The sequence below is a fragment of the Macaca thibetana genome, chromosome X (assembly GCF_024542745.1).
Source record: "Macaca thibetana thibetana isolate TM-01 chromosome X, ASM2454274v1, whole genome shotgun sequence".
Taxonomy (NCBI): domain Eukaryota; kingdom Metazoa; phylum Chordata; class Mammalia; order Primates; family Cercopithecidae; genus Macaca; species Macaca thibetana.
The window spans coordinates 49,893,187-49,909,395 of record NC_065598.1 but is presented as its reverse complement, the minus strand read 5'-3'; the positions used below and the strand labels follow the sequence as shown (position 1 = coordinate 49,909,395).

At 40.2% G+C, this 16,209-nt stretch overlaps 1 protein-coding gene across 1 annotated transcript in view; it reads left to right on the top strand.

The window, feature by feature from the left end:
- DGKK (diacylglycerol kinase kappa) overlaps positions 1–16,209 on the top strand; it is a 109,305-nt gene that overhangs the window by 57,268 nt on the left and 35,828 nt on the right. The window contains exons 5-8 of the mRNA XM_050776836.1: positions 9,412–9,547; positions 9,991–10,097; positions 10,406–10,528; positions 12,438–12,540. Coding sequence (XP_050632793.1) covers positions 9,412–9,547; positions 9,991–10,097; positions 10,406–10,528; positions 12,438–12,540 — 469 coding nt within the window. The remainder of the gene's footprint in view (positions 1–9,411; positions 9,548–9,990; positions 10,098–10,405; positions 10,529–12,437; positions 12,541–16,209) is intronic.

Sequence of the window (16,209 nt, the reverse complement as noted above, 5' to 3'; positions counted from 1 at the left end):
TACCCAGAAATGGAACTACTGGATCATATGGTTGTTCTATTTTTAGGTTTTCTGAGGAACCCCTATACTATTTTCCATAATGGCTATATTACTTTACACTCCTACAAGCAATGCTTAAGAGTTCCCTATTCTCCACATCCTCTCCAACACTTATTATCTTTCATCTTTTTTTTGTTAAAAAGCCATTCTAACAGGTGTGGTGTGATATCTCAATGTGATTTTAATTTTTCACTTCCTTAATGATTAGTGATATTGAGCATTTTTTTCATGTACCTATTGGCCATTTGTATATCTTCTTTTGAGAAATATCTGTTCAGGTCCCTTGCCATTTTTAATTGGGTTGTTTTCTTGCTATTGAGTTGTTACAGTTCCTTATATATTTTGGATATTATCCCCTTATCAGATGTATGGTTTACAAATATTTTCTTCCACTCTCTGGGTTGTCTTTTCACTTTGTTAATTATTTCCTTTCCTGTATAGAAGATTTTTAATTTGATGTAATCTCATTTGTCCAGTTTTGCATTTGTCGCCTGTGCTTTGGGGGTCAAAGCCAAAACATCCTTGCCCAGACCAATGTTGGGGAGCTTTTGCCCTCGTGTTATCACAGTAGTTCTACAGTTTCAGATCTTACATTTAAGTCTTTAACCCATTTTGAATTGATTTTTTAATATGGTATAAGGCAGCAGTCTCCAAACTTTTTGGCACCAGGGATTAGTTTCCATGGAAGACAATTTTTCCATGGACTGTGATTGGGGGTTGGTAGGAGGACTTCGGGATGAAACTGTTCCACCTCAGATCATCAGGCATTAGTTAGATTCTCATAAGGAGTGTGTAATCTAGAGCCCTCACATGTGCAATTCACAATAGGGTTCGCACTCCTATGAGAATCTAATGCCACTGCTCATTTGACAGGAAGCAGAGCTCAGGCAGTAATGCTCACTCGCCCACTGGTCACTTCCTACTGTGCAGCCTGGTTCCTAATAGGCCATGGACTGGTACCCATCTGTGGTTCAGGGGTTCAGGACCCCTCATATAAGGGTCTAATTTTGTTCTCCTGTATGTGGCTATCCGGCCAACACCATTTATTGAAAAGACTGTCCTTTCTCCATTTTGTGTTCCTGGCAACTTTGTAAAAAGCTGTCAACTTTTGTCAGTTGACTGTAAATGCATGGATTTATTTCTGGGTTTCCCACCCTGTTTCATTTGCTGTGTCTGTTTTTATGCCAGTACCATGCTGTTTTATTTATAATCACTTTACATATGTTTTGAAATCAGCAAGTGTGATACTTCCAGCTTTGTTCTTTTTGCTCAAGATTGTTGTGGCTATTCAGGGTCTTTTGTGGTTCCATACAAATTTAAGGATTTTTTTCCATTTGTGTGAAAAATTACATTGGATGATCTTAGAGGAAAGGTGTTCAAAAATGTCATAGAAATTTTGATAGGGATTGCATTGAATCTCTAGATTGCTTTGGGTAGTATGAATATTTTTTACAAAATTAATTCTTCCAGTCCATGAACACAGCATATTTTTCCATTTATTTGTTTTTTTCTTCCATTTTTTAATTGATCTTTTAAAGTTTTCAGTATGCAGGTCTTTTACTTCCTTGATTAAATTTACGCTTAAGTATTTTTTTGTTGTTGTTGCTATTGTAAGTGGGATTGTTTTCTTAATTTTCCTTTCACATAGTTCATTATTGGTACAGGTTGAGCATTGCAAATTTCAAAATCCCAAACCCGAAATGCTCCAAAATCCAAAACGTTTTTAGCATCAAGATGATGCTTAAAAGAAATGCTCACTGGGGCATTTCAGATGTCAGATTTTTGGATTTGGGGTGCTCAACAAGAAAGTATAATGCAAATACTTCAAAATCCAAAAAAATCTGAAATCTGAAACACTTTTTGGTCCCAAGCATTTTGGATAAGAGAGACTCAACCTGCATATAAAATGCTACTGATTTTTGTATGTTGACTTTATATCCTGCAACTTTACTGAATTTGTTTATCAGTTCTAACAGTTTTTTGGTGGAGTCTTTAGGTTTTTAAAAAAGTACATAAGGTCATGTCATCAGCAACTAGAGGCAATTTCACTTGTTTCTTTCCTATTAGCATATCTTTTATTTATTTCTCCTGCCTAATTGCTCTGGTCTTTACATGTAATAATTATCAGAATTATCAGAATTTGAAAAGAAGTGATGAGAGTGGGCATCCTTGTCCCTGATTTTAGAGGAAAGCTTTCAACATTTTACTACTTAGAATGATACTAGCTATCAGTTTGTCATGTGACTTTTATTATGCTGAGGTGCATTCCCTCTATACCTAATCTGTTGAGAGGTTTTTTTCTTTTTTAAATCATGAAAGGGTCTTGAATTTTGTCAAATGCTTTTTCTGCATCACTGAGATTATCATGTGATTTTAATTCTTCATTTGTTGATATGGTGAATCACGTTTATTGATTTATGTATGTTGCATCATCTTTTTATCTCAGGAATAAATCCCACTTGATCATGGTAAATGATTCTTTCAATGTATTCTTAAATTCAGTTTGCTAATATTTTATTGAGGATTTTTGCATCTGTGTTTGTCAGGGATGTTAGCCTGTAGTTTTCTCTTTTTGTTGTGTCCTTGTCTGGCTTTGTTGTCAATGAGCATCAGAATTATTGGATCACCTCCCTGACACTACGGTTGGATGGGGCCAGGTGTTCTGGGTAATTGCTGGCCTAACAGTTATCCCTTGGCCTGGGGAAGAGTTAGAGCACCCAGGTTGTCTGAAGAAGCTAGCTAGGAATTCAAGCCCAGAAGACCCGTGGACCATGTTTCCTGCAGCATGGTGCTATTGGCTAGCTCCTCTGATGTGGTACTTCCATTGGCAGGAACACAGAGCAGCCACTAAGATCTATACATTGATTACTGTGAGCCCCACCCCATTTTTTGCTTCTAACTGACCCCAGGTGACCTAGCCCTGCTGGTACTACCAATGTTTCCCGTGGGACAAGACAGGAGTGGATTTCCTGTGAAGGGTTCCAAAATGTGAGGAAGTTGAATATCTGCCTTCAACTCTCTTTTCCCACTTAGAAACCATAACTTCAGGGAAATTCTCTGTGGCACTGCACCAGCTTGAGGGGGAAGTGGCACAGTAAAAGAGAACCATTCCTCTTACCATTTGACCCTGGCTTTTCTCAGTTCTGTAGTCCAAGGGGGGAGCCTCAGCCTCACTCCCAAGTTCTGGGATATTCACAATGGTATTCTGGCCTGTGGATAGTTGCCATATGGATTTCTGTAGTGCAGGGAGAGAAGCTGGAGAACTCCTATTCCGCCATCTTGCTGATGTCACTCTCTATCTTACATTTTACTATAAGCAGTCAGGAGGAACCAAATACCCTCAGCTAAATATTGAATTTCATCATCCACAAGTTCTACTTTCCATCAAACACTAGCATACAAACACAATTCAGTCAAGTTCTTTGCCACTTTATAACAACAATCACTTTTTCTTTATTGTCCAGTAACATGTTCTTGGCCGGTCCATATTTTTACCAAAATTCTGTTCATGATTACTGAGGTATACTCTAAGAAGATAGAAGCTTTCTCTACAGTTCTCCTTTTCCCTTTCTGAGCTCTCACCAAAATCTCCTTTAAAATTCTATTCCGAACAATCTAGGCTTTCTTGGCATGTACCTCAAAACTCTTCTAGCCTCTACCCATTACCCAGTTTCAAAGTTGTTTCTATATTTTTAAGTATTTGTTATAGCAGTACTCCTCACTTCTCAGTACCAATTCCTGTCTTGGTCAGTTTGGGCTGCTATAAAAAATTCCACAGACCAGGTGACTTCAAATAGCAAACATTATTTCTTACAATTCTGGAAGCCAGAGAGTCCAAGATCAACCCACTGGCAGACTCAGTGTCTGGTGAAGACCCACTTCCTGGTTCATAGACAATTGTCTTCTTGTGTCTTCATATGGTGGAAAGAGGAGTGAGGTGGGTTTCTGGGGCCTCTTTTATAAGGGTGCTAATCTGATTCATGAAGATGCCAATCTCATGACCTAATCACCTCCCAAAGGCCCCATCTCCTAATACCATCACCTTGAGGGTTAGGATTTCAACATATGATATGAAGGGGGTACACAAGCATTCAGTCCATTGCAAATGAAGAATCTGATCGGAGCAATGGACTGCATGAATGTATTCACCTAAGTATTTTAGAGAGGGTAAAAATCAAACACAAAAACCCAAGAACCACACACTGAAAACTTTAAAGAAGACTCTTTCTTTAGCATTTAGAGATCCGTGGTTTGTGTACATGCCACAGTTTTAAATCTGTCTTCAAAATGGATTTTTAATCTGTGTCAACAAGTAAGAAGACCTATAATGACATACTGTATTAGTTTCCTAAGGCTGCTGTAACAAATTACTGCAAATTTTGTAGCTGAAAGCAACAGAAATTTATTTTCTCAGAGTCCTAGAGCCTAGAAGTCTGAAATCAACACGTCAACAGGGCCATGATCTCTCTGTAAGATTTAGGGGAGCTTTTTTTTTTTTTTTTTTTTTTTTTTTTTTTTTTGGTGTCTTCCTAGCTTCTGGTGGTTGCTGGTAATTCTTGGTGTTCTTTAGTTTTCTGCCACATCACTCCAATCTCTGCCTTCGTCATCACCTAGTATTCTCCCCTGTGCCTGTTCCCTCTGTATCTTCACATGGTGTTCTCCTCTCTGTATGTATCTATGTTCAAATTTCACTTTTTATGAAGATAGTAGTCATTGGATTGAGGCCACCATAATATAGTATGATCTCATCTTAAATTTGTTATATCCTCAAAGACCCTACTTCCATATAGAATCACAGTCACAGATAGTGGACATTAGGACTTGAACATATCCCTTGGGGGGACACAATTCAATCCACAAGATTCACCCCCTATTCCCCCCAAATTCATGTCCTTCCAATGTGCAAAATACATTCACTGTCATCTCAACATCCTCAAAAGCCGTAGCACATTCCAGCATTAAATCTAAGTCCAAAATATCATTTTGTAAATAATCTAAATCAGGTATGAGTGAGACTCTGTGTATGGTCCATCCTGGGCAATATTCCTCTCCATCTGTGGACCTGTGAAACCAAGAAAGCAAGCTATATGCTTCCAAAATACAATGTTGGGGCAGGCGTAGGACAGATATTCCCATTTTGAAAGGGATAAAATGGAAGGAATAAAATGGTTGCAGGTCTAAAAAAATTGGCAACTCACCAGGGCAAATTCCATCAGGTTTTCCAGGCCTGAGAATAATTCTCTGTGGCTAGGTGTTCTGTTCTTTGACCCTACCCACTTAGCTCACTGGAGTGTCAATCCCCCCACAATCCCCTGCATAACCAAGGAGGTAGCCCCACCTTCTGGAACCCAGGAGACAACTCCACCCTCTGGAACTGAGGAGACAGTGCCCCTGCCCCTTGGGCCCACATGCTTTGGGCCTATAAGGGCAATAGCAGCGTCTCTGGCCTCTGAGCCTCTCTCGGCAACCTTGCTGGCCTCTGAGCTACCCCTGGAAGTCATTCTTCCATTTTCTTGAAGGATAACACATGTTTACAGCTGAGTCGCTTTATCAGTGTGTTTCATGCCTATAAAGTCTGACAACCTTCCTTCATTTTATCCCATATCTGTCCCCTTCAGTCCAAGTTCAGTCCAATCTGACAGTGTTCTGCTGAAATGGTTAATCAGAGCCAGGTGTCCCACATCTCATCTCTCCAGCAAAAGTTTGTCCAGACACACCCTTGGTGTTCTCTGCAGGGCACACTTTCTTGTGTTTTGCAATATAGATAAGCTGAGAATTTTCTAAATCTTCTAGTTCTGGTGACTTTTTGCTTGATAGTTCTGTTATGGACTCCATTGTGTGCCCTCCACCCGAATTAACATGTTGATGCCCTAACCCCTAATGTGACTTTGGAGATAGGACATTTAGGAGGCAAATAAGGTTAAATGTGGCCATAGGGTGGAGACCTAATCTGATAGGATTGGTGGCCTTATAATAAGAGGAAAAGAAATAGATATTCTCTCTCTCTTTCTCTCTCTCTCTTTCTTCTCTCTCTCTCTTTCCCTACATGCACACATTGAGGAAAAACCACAAGAGTACACAGTGAGAAGGTGGCCTTCTACAAGCCAGAAAGGAAGCCCTCACCAAAAACTGAACTGATTGATACCTTGATCTTGGACTTTCCAGCTGTAAACTGTGAGAAAATAGATTTCTGTTTTTAAGCCATTCAGTCTATGGTATTTTTTTATGACAGCCTGAGTAGACTAACACAATTTCTTTCCTCAATGCATCACTTCCCTGTCACATACTACTATAAACAGCAAAGAGAAACCAAGATGCACCTCTTATACTTTGCTTGGAAATCTCCTCAGTCAAATATTCAAGTTTATTGCTCATAAAGTCTACTTTCCACCCAACAGTAGGACAAAATCAGTCATGTTCTCTGCTACCTTATAAAAGTATTACCTTTCCTTTAGTTTCCAATACATTCCACATATTCACATAAGGCCTCACCAGAAACACCTTTAATGTTCATATTTTTAGAAACACTTGGTTCAAGGCAATCTAGGCTTTTTCTAGCATGTGTCTCAAAATTCTTCTAGGCTTTACCCATTACCCAGTTCCAAAGCCACTTGCACATTTTTAGGTATTTGTTACAGCAGCACCCCACTTCCCAGTACCAAAATCTGTATTAGTTTCCTAGGGCTGCCATAATAAAATAACTACAAACTGGATGACTTAAAACTAACAGTAATTTACTGTCTCACAGTTTTAGAGTCTAGAAGTCCCAAATTAAGGTATCTGCAGAGCCATGCTTTTTCCAGTGACCCTAGGGGAGGATCCTTCTTTGCCTCCTCCTAGCTTCTGGTGATAGCAGGCAAACTTTGGCATTTTTTGGCTTGCAGATGCATCACTCCAATCTCTGCCTTCATTGTCACCTGGTGTTCTCCCCTGTGTCTGTGTGCTCTGTATCTTCACAAGGTGTTCTCCTCTTTGTGTGTGTGTGTCTGTGTCCAAATTCCTCTTTTTTTTATAAGGATACCAGTCATTGGATTAGGGCCCATTCTAATCCAATATGGCCTCATCTTAACTTGATTATATCTGTTAAACCTCTATTTCCAAGTAAGGTCACATTCATAGATGCCAAGGGTTAGGAATTGAACACATTTCTGAGGGGACACAGTTCAATCACCGCACATACTCATCCAGGGTGGGAAGCATCAACGTTTCCTTACAGAATAGGATGTACACAAGGAATATGAATTCCATTACCTCAATTGCTGAACCTAAGCAATGTCCATTTTACATATTCCTATGTATTCTGTAGGCAATTCGGACCATGAAATTTAATATTATACCCAGGCAGAGCTCTGAATTTCTTCCACGCAGTCCTGTGAAAGCTTGCACATTCTGGAAGAGCTCACTTGTCACTCTAGACAGGAATGATTTTAGAATTTGTTTCCTCCAGTAGACTATAAATTCCTTGATGGAAACAGCTACGGTTTATTCATCTCTGCATCTCCAGTGCCTACCATGGTAGATGATACATAATAGGTTCTTAGTAATTATTGAAGGAGAGGAGACTGGGAGAAAAAAAAAGAAGATGCTTGTAGAATTACAATCTAGTGACTTGGGGAGTAGAAAGGTTCTAGGAGCTCAAAGTGCCAAAGCCAAGAGTATGTCACTTCCTCAGGACTCTCCATCTTCTATTCTAATCACCCTAGAGCTTTCCAGTGCCTTAATATACAATAAACATTAGAATCACAAAGCAATCCCAGAACATGTGAGCCTTTAGTTCATCAAAATAGCTTTCCCTTCCAGAAGGTTCCAGGTCAAATCAACAGTAGCTTAGCACATAACCAGCATGCCAGAAGTGGGAAGGAGTGATCAGAGAGGGCTATGTGTAGGCTATGTCTTGGATAACTAATTCCTATAAATTGATCAAGAATGAATACTTAATGTGCTAGAGCCCTCAATAGCTTTCTCTCTCTCTCTCTCTCTCTCTCTCTCTCTCCCCACTGTCAACTGATGTCAGGAAGAAAATATAGTTCTTTTTAAAGTCTTGTCATGCCTTTATACACCCAACTCATTATAATGTCAAGAATGAAAAGCTCTTTGTACGCCTATGTCTAAACTTCAGGGGAAGGCAGAGAAGGAGAAAATCAGACATTAACAGGAATTAGTGAAAAGGTGTAAGAGTCCTTGGAGTTTTTTTTTTTTGTTTTTTTTTTTTTTTGGTGCTCACCCTTCCCTTCTTTCAATCTCAGAACTGTTGCTGGTATACCCTGTGCCTTCCCTACAGTCATGAAAGTCAGACTGTGATATACAAATGCAGCATTTAACAAAAAATGTTAAGGCATGTTAACAAAAAATGTCAAACTCAGTACCATGAAAGAGGACACCAAAAAGGATGCCACTCCATGTGGGCAGGGGTTGTGTCTTGTTCACTATATCTCAAATGCTTTGAAAAGTGCCGAACACAAAGTATTTACTCAGTAAATATTTGTTTAATGGATTATTGAATGAATTAAGCTGATTAATCAGGAAACTGCTATAGGCAGTCAGAGCGTGGTATTCCTAAAAGAATACTCAAGGGATTCCTAAAAGAATCCCCTGAGATGAAACTGTTGTCCAGGTAAAGCAATGCTCTGCTCACCTGGCAGCCAGGAAGGGAAGTGTATACCTCCAGAAGGTAGTTAAAGCCTTATAGAATATTCCTTAGCCCAGAGTCAGAGCCTTATCTCCTGTCTTTATTCCCTGGCTAGAACATTTGGATATCACTGAATTTCCAACTTAATGCCTCCTTTTGCTTACTACTTAAAGAGAACCAAGGCCAAGGCTAACAGAACACATTTTTGCTTGAACTAAGCCAATAGAGTGAATGGCCAAGCAATATAAAGATCATTACTCCTGGCCGGGCACGGTGGCTTGCGCTTGTAATCCCAGCACTTTGGGAGGCCGAGGCAGGCGGATCATGAGGTCAAGAGATGGAGACCATCCTGGCCAATATGGTGAAACCCTGTCTCTACCAAAAATACAAAAATTAGCTGGGCATGGTGGTGCACGCCTGTAGTCCCAGCTACTCGGGAGGCTGAGGCAGGAGAATCACTTGAATCCAGGAGGCAGAAGTTGCAGTGAGCCACTGCACTTCAGCTTCTATTCCAGGATCTGCCCCTCTATTATTTTCTTTTTGAAAATGACTGGCAAAACAAACAAAAACACACACAAAAAATCCCAGGTCCCTGGTATTGGCTCCAGCTTTCAGTCTTCCTCTTCACACGCTCTGACACCTATACAGTAGGCCATTTTAGACTTAGCAGCAGATTTTCAGGCCCTCTTTAATCCTTCTCTGTGATTCATCCTCTATTCTCTCTTCTCTTTTGTTTATTTTAGATACCTGCAGCAGAAAATAACCCTTTTCTTGTTGGAATGCACTATTGGTACTCCAGCTACAGCCACCGGACTCAGCACTGCAATGTTTGTCGAGAGAGCATTCCTGCCTTATCCAGAGATGCCATCATCTGTGAAGGTACCTTTCTGATTCCTTTAGGAAGTGAAGCTCAGTGGGTAGATATAGGAACTCATGTGGCTTTAGTATCATTAACTCACATTAGGTCACTGACTCTGGTGTGAGGTTAACCCTGACTGAGGAAAGAAAAAGGGAGGAAACTATCATGAGGGGGATGAAAATAGAGGGATGAGTATGGGGGAATAGGACTATATTATCACAAGTGTTAAAAAGACAGAAATCACCTCATTCTTACCATCAATTTTCATTCAAGCTAGATAGTAAAAAGATTAGCCAGTAAGAATAAAAAGGAACTGGATTCTATTGGAAATAGGTTTTTGGAGGTACGTTAGAACTATATAGAATGCATCTGTGTTCTAACTTTCACAGCAGCTTAGGGAAGGGAATTAGAGTCCTCACTGTTACCAGATTCACACCCATCTTTTTTCTTCTTCTTCTCACAGTGTGCAAAGTGAAATCTCACAGATTATGTGCTTTGAGAGCAAGCAAAGACTGCAAGTGGAATACATTGTCTATCACTGATGACCTCCTCCTGCCTGCAGATGAAGTAGTAAGTACCAGCCATGTCTTCCCACAGTCTGCCTCTCCCATCTCCCCTTCAACCAGGATACACAGGGGAAGGAAGACTTCTTCCTAACTCCAGATAAGCAAAGTCCCAGGCTCACAATCCAACTTATCTGGAAGAATGAACTTCCCTCTTGTCATTGTTCACTAGCATTGGAGTAGGGAGGGCAGGACTATGAAGAGCCTGGGTCATTTACCTAATGTCCTCCATGGAGTAGTACAATTATTCCAATTGGCCCTTCCTCTCCTTATATCTCTAACTTCTACCTCCTGTGTCTTTTTACCTTTCTGCAGAACATGCCCCATCAGTGGGTAGAAGGAAACATGCCTGTTAGCTCTCAGTGTGCAGTATGTCATGAGAGCTGTGGCAGTTATCAAAGACTTCAAGACTTCCGCTGCCTGTGGTGTAATTCTACGGTAAGACTCTTCTCATCTTCTTGATATTTAGAGAACTTAACTCCTGGCGAAGGGGTGGATTAGAGCTCGACCATGTATACACATAGATAGAAACCTAAGAAACCCTTATCTCAAAACAGGTTAAACAGATTCCATAGTATAAAGCTTAGTATCCTGCCTTTCCAGATCTGGCTATGGAGCCTTTGGGAGAAAGATTTAAGATCATCTTTGTTGCTTCTTAGTTGGTGAGGCCTACTAACAAATGGGAAAAGCTGAACTCTCTAATGGCAGTATGGGCAATTAAAAAATAAGTTCTGAGTCTGCCTTTGAGAAACCTTCTCCCTTTCTCATTCACTATTTCCTAGGAACTTGTAACCTTTATTAATTAAAAATAGTTGATAATATTAACACATTATTATTGCCACTATATACTGAGTGCTTAATATACATGATCTCATTTAGTCCTTCCAATAAGCCTAAACCGGGCCTCATTTGTTCCCATTTTACAGATGAGGAAAGTGAGGGTCAGAAACGTGAAGTGATTTGTCCAAGGTCATTCAGCCAGTAAGCAAGAGTCTTGATTCATACATAATGCTGCAAAGACTATGCTGTTTTTGTTTTGTTTTGTTTTTTGTTTTTGAGGCAGGGTCTCACTATGTTGCCCAGGCTGGAGTGCAGTAGCACAATCACAGTTCACTGCAGCCTCAAACTCCTGGGCTCATGTGAGGTGGGCTCCTCTCACCTCAGCCTCCTCAGAGTAGCCGGTACTACAGGCACATGCCACCATGCCCAGCTAAATTTTTAATTTTTAAGTCTTGCTATGTTGCCCAGGCTGGTCTCAAACTCCTGGACTCAAGCGATCCTCCCACCTTTGCCTCCCAAAGTGCTGGGCTTACAAGCATAAGCCACCATTCCCAGCTGACCACACTCTTAACTACAACACTACCATGCCTCTAAACCAGTGGTCCTGTCCTCAACTGGGGGTAATTTAGCTCCCCAGGAGACATTTGTCAATGCGTGGAGACATTTTTTATTTTTGCAACTCAGGGTGGAGGGAAGTGCTACTGACATGTAGTGGGTAGAGGCGTGGGATTCTGCTGAACCTCCTACAGTGCACAGGTCAGCCTCTCATAACAAAGAACTACCTGGCTCAAAATATCAGTAATGCTGAAGTTGAGAGACACTGATCTCGATTTCTAGCATTTTAGATGCTTCTCTAAAACTGAGTTTTCTAGACAAGAAGAAATTGAAGTATGAGCTTCTTCTTAGAAGACTCCGGTTGTCCTCTGTTTTTTTTTTTTTTTTTTTTTTTTTTTTTTTCAATGGCTTTTGAATAACCAGGCCAGGTTCATGCCCCCTAGAAACTGTGTAATTTTCCAGGAAGTGGCACTTGAAGATGTCAGAAATCTGGAAAGAATGGCCACTTGTGGAAAAGACAGCAAAGTCTCAGCTGTCACTTCCCAGCTGTTTGACCTTAGGCAAAACCCTTGACCTCTCTGAGCTTTGGTATCCTCATTTTTAAAATGAATTCAATAATGTCTTTTCTACCTCACACACCTGTTGTTATAAGGATTGAAGTGTAATATTAGATTATTAGTGTTAACTCTTTTATACTGCATGTAAATTCCCCATTCTGTAGGCCACTAAGGTTGTACCTTAGGACTGGTGATTTCTCAGTGCCTGTAGGTGGGTATCTTCTGAAAGCTACCTTTGAAAGGATCAGAGTTCTGAGGCCACACTGAGGGACAGTGTAGGCTCAGAGTAGAATGGGGGTGTTCAGGTGAGTTAGGGATATATGTATGGCACCAAATCTCAGTAAGGGAGATTAAATACTAAGGATCTAAATCTTGGTATTGGAACTCAAGACTGATCAATGGTATCCTTTCTCTCCCCCTCCTTTTTTTTCTCTGCTCTTCTCTTGTCGTTTCAGGTGCATGATGACTGTAGGAGACGGTTTTCCAAGGAATGTTGCTTCGGAAGCCATCGCTCATCAGTCATTCCTCCCACGGCTCTAAGCGACCCCAAAGGCGATGGTGAGTAGTTAAATCTTAGCCTCAGAAGCACATTGGGGATGGAGGGAAGGTGCAAAGGCTGGGAAGAAGGACTGCAATTAAATTATTCTCCTCAAACCGTCAAACATTTTTGGGAAGTAGGAATGTGCTTGTGTATATAGATAGCTCCTGATTCTCTTACCTTTGGGGTTGTGAATGTTGTTCTTTCTGATGTATATGTATGTGGGCACGTTCTCTGTAGCTCGGTCACAATTGTTTCTGATCAGAATTGATTCAGCTTTTTCATGATTTCCAAACACTGGATAAGTCATGAAATAAGTTCGTGTCCAGGTGGTCAAGGAAGAACTTCATGAAGGCCAGGTTATTTTACTTTTAAAATGGAAACTAACACCAATGTTGTTCCTAAATATGAAACTAACATGATCATTACCCCAACACTCTTCATTGATGCTTTGTCAATTCCTGGACACTAGTAATTTATTAAGAACTCTATTCTCAAGGTGTCTGAAGGCTACAGAAAGATCTAAGACATGGGCATTGCCAGAGCTATTGATTATTGTGGATTCGGGCTATTGATATAATACAACAATTAACAATTTAATGTGTCATATGCTAAGTGCCAAGGGAATGGTAGAGACATTTGGAAATGAGAAAACCTTAGGAATGTTAACCATTTAGAGGAGGTTGAGCAGAAAGGAGGTAGTAATGAAATCAATGCAGCAAGAATAAACTTTGTATAAAGTCTTCTATCAAGAGGTCTAGCAATGTTAGAACAAAAAAAGCGGGAGCCAAGAGGAAGGGTATTTTGTACAGTTTTTGTGTTTGTTTAAGAATAAGTAATACATGGAGGTATCATGATGTAAGGAAAAAAACAAGAGCCAGGCAATTATGAGCTTTAGTTACTTACTAGATATGTGATGTTGGGTTAGTCACTTACATTCTCTGAGCTTTGCTTTCCCCAACTGTAAATGGGAATGAAGCTATCTATTGTGAGGATAGATGATAATATGTGAAGGGCCTAAGTATCTAAAAACATAACCTCAATGGACCACAAAATTAAATCCCTTGACTTCTTGGGCAACTAAATACCTAGTCTCCTAGCCTAATAAAAAGTGCAGGCCCCACAGGGATGATTCACTCTTTGGCACTTGCCTTTTGAATTCACCTCTCCTTGCCTACTTTTTCTTCGCTTTTTCTGAGAGACTCTCCTTTTTGCCATTGACTTGTTCATTTGCTTCTCCCATTACTCATTATTAAAGAGTGGGAGCTGTCAAGATCAAAATCACATATCACAGCTTAAAAGACCTAACCTATTTTACTAACACTAAGAAATTTAGAAATCTAATATACTTACCACTGACATGCTACTATTTCACTAAGCCAGAGAAGAGATACACTGCTCATAAATTTCAGTTTGTGTATGGTTAGTTTCACCCTATATATGGTCAATTTCACTTACTGGAGGAAAGTTCAAATTCTTCCTGGAATGTTTTAATCTATATTTCTCTAATTTGCTAATTTGTCCACCTCTGACATATGGGATATCCACTGATCCAAGAGTGATTAGTGAATCCTCATTTCACTGACTTAAAAATTATCCCCATATCGATGCTAGTTGCTCACTTCATTGCCAGGGAAGAGCCAGCATTAGCTGGAAGCAGAGAAAGGAAAAGAAAGAAGAGTAGATGGTTTCCTTAGAGAACAGAAGGGGGCAAAGATTCCTGTAGCCGTTACAACATAGTTTTAGAACTAGACATACCACATGTGTATGTGCATGCTCATATATATGCTCATGCACACACACACAGCCACTCTAGATCCTTCCAGTTATTTTTCCAACCCTAACACAGATATAGCTAGACCTTAGTACATGGAATGAGCCATTCATACAGGTTTCTGAAGGCAAGTATACTCATATGTCCCCATAATAACATGTAAAGACACAAAACTGAATTCACTCAGGTATACATGCATATATTATTATCAGATCTACTCAAATAGTTATCCACATGGAGTCACCCACCAGGTAGTTGACCAAAGAGGTGATGAGATTCATGACTTAGTAAATAAGAGATACTTGCCTAGATAGGAGAATGAGGGACTAGGGAAGATGCAATTGATACAAGAGGAAAAGTAGCAAACTGGTCAGCTAAGCAAAATCAGGCTGGTAGTGAAATCAACCTAGTTTTGAATCTGAGACATTTTGTCCACCCCCACAGGGACCTGACAAAGATGTCTTTAAGCAGATGGCCCACCTCAGCATGCCACAAATGACCCTAAATACTTGTTAAGAGGGTTGCCGCCTCTCCTTTGTAACTGGGCCAAACGTGTTCTGTGTTTCCTGTCTTTGCATTGGTGTTTTTAAAATTTATTTCTTTCTATCCTATATCACTTCTTATGCTTGTTGTAGCTTCTCAAATGATGGCACTGTTACTTTCTTTTTCTTTCCACCAGTAGTACGATATTATTGCTTAGGAGCACCTGGGCTAATCTATTCTTTTTGTTTGGTGTCTTATTTAACATCCCATGAGTTAGCTTTTAACTTTTCCTCCTAGTGATCTGCATTCCTGATCCAATTGAATCTCCCTCTCTGCCAACACTTCTTTCTGTCATGCGCTACTTGTCCTGGAACTTCTTAGAAGTGTCTTTCAAGGCTTCCCTATCTTCTTGACTCTTTCTTTCTGGCTTCTTGGCTGTGGCCTTGTGCCCTTTAATGGGTAAGTTTCCTACTGGAAGGTCCCTTCCCAGAGGAATCTTTTGCATCTTCCAGTCATAGAATCTTAGCGATGTAAGGTCCTTAAAGATGGTCTGGTTCAATGCCCCCTGGCTGAGCTAGAGAATCCTTTCTTCAGCACCCAGCTGAAGTCATGAAGGCATCTAGCTCATGACTTTCTGAGAAAGGCCTTGCTAGCGTTGAGTCACACCCATCTGTTCGCACATGTATTTATTCAGTCAATAGACTCTAATTTCTGAGAATTCCTTCAAATTATCCCTTTTTCCTATTCAGTCTGCTTGGTAAATTCCTTCTCTTATCTTTTAGGGTCCAGCTCAAAATCAAACATTGTCTTCTCTGTTTAACAGCTTCTGTAATGGCCTCTTCCCACTCTCCCAAACAAATCAATTACTTCTTTGACTATAAACCAAGAACACATATCTCAAAGCACCTAACACATGACGTTATAATGGTGTCCATCTTCCACCCCAGCCTGTGAACTCTCTGTATCCTTAGCACTTGACTCAGACCTGGGTATGTGGTATACGCACAGCCAAGATTTGTTACATGAATCCATTAATAAATTTACATTTACTGAATGAATGTATTACTGTATGTAAGGCTCAGTGCTGAGCGATGACTAACATAGCAGCACTGGCTCATATGGAGAAAAAATAGTGAAGTGCAGTGGTTGTTGTATCAGAAGCATCTGAAAGGCGTGTTAAAACACAGATTTCTGTGTTTCAGACAGTTTGAAACACTACCCCCAGAGCATTTGATTCAGTAGATCTGGGTGGGGCCCAGGATTTTGCATCTCTAACAAGTCCCAGATGCTGCTGATACTACTAGTCCTAGAAACACATTCTATCATTTACTGTATGCCCCTGGACAAGTTACTTAACCTCTCTGTGATTAATCTGTCATTTGTTTTCTGCCAATAAGGAATAATAATTGTACTCAGGTGTGTCATGAAGGTT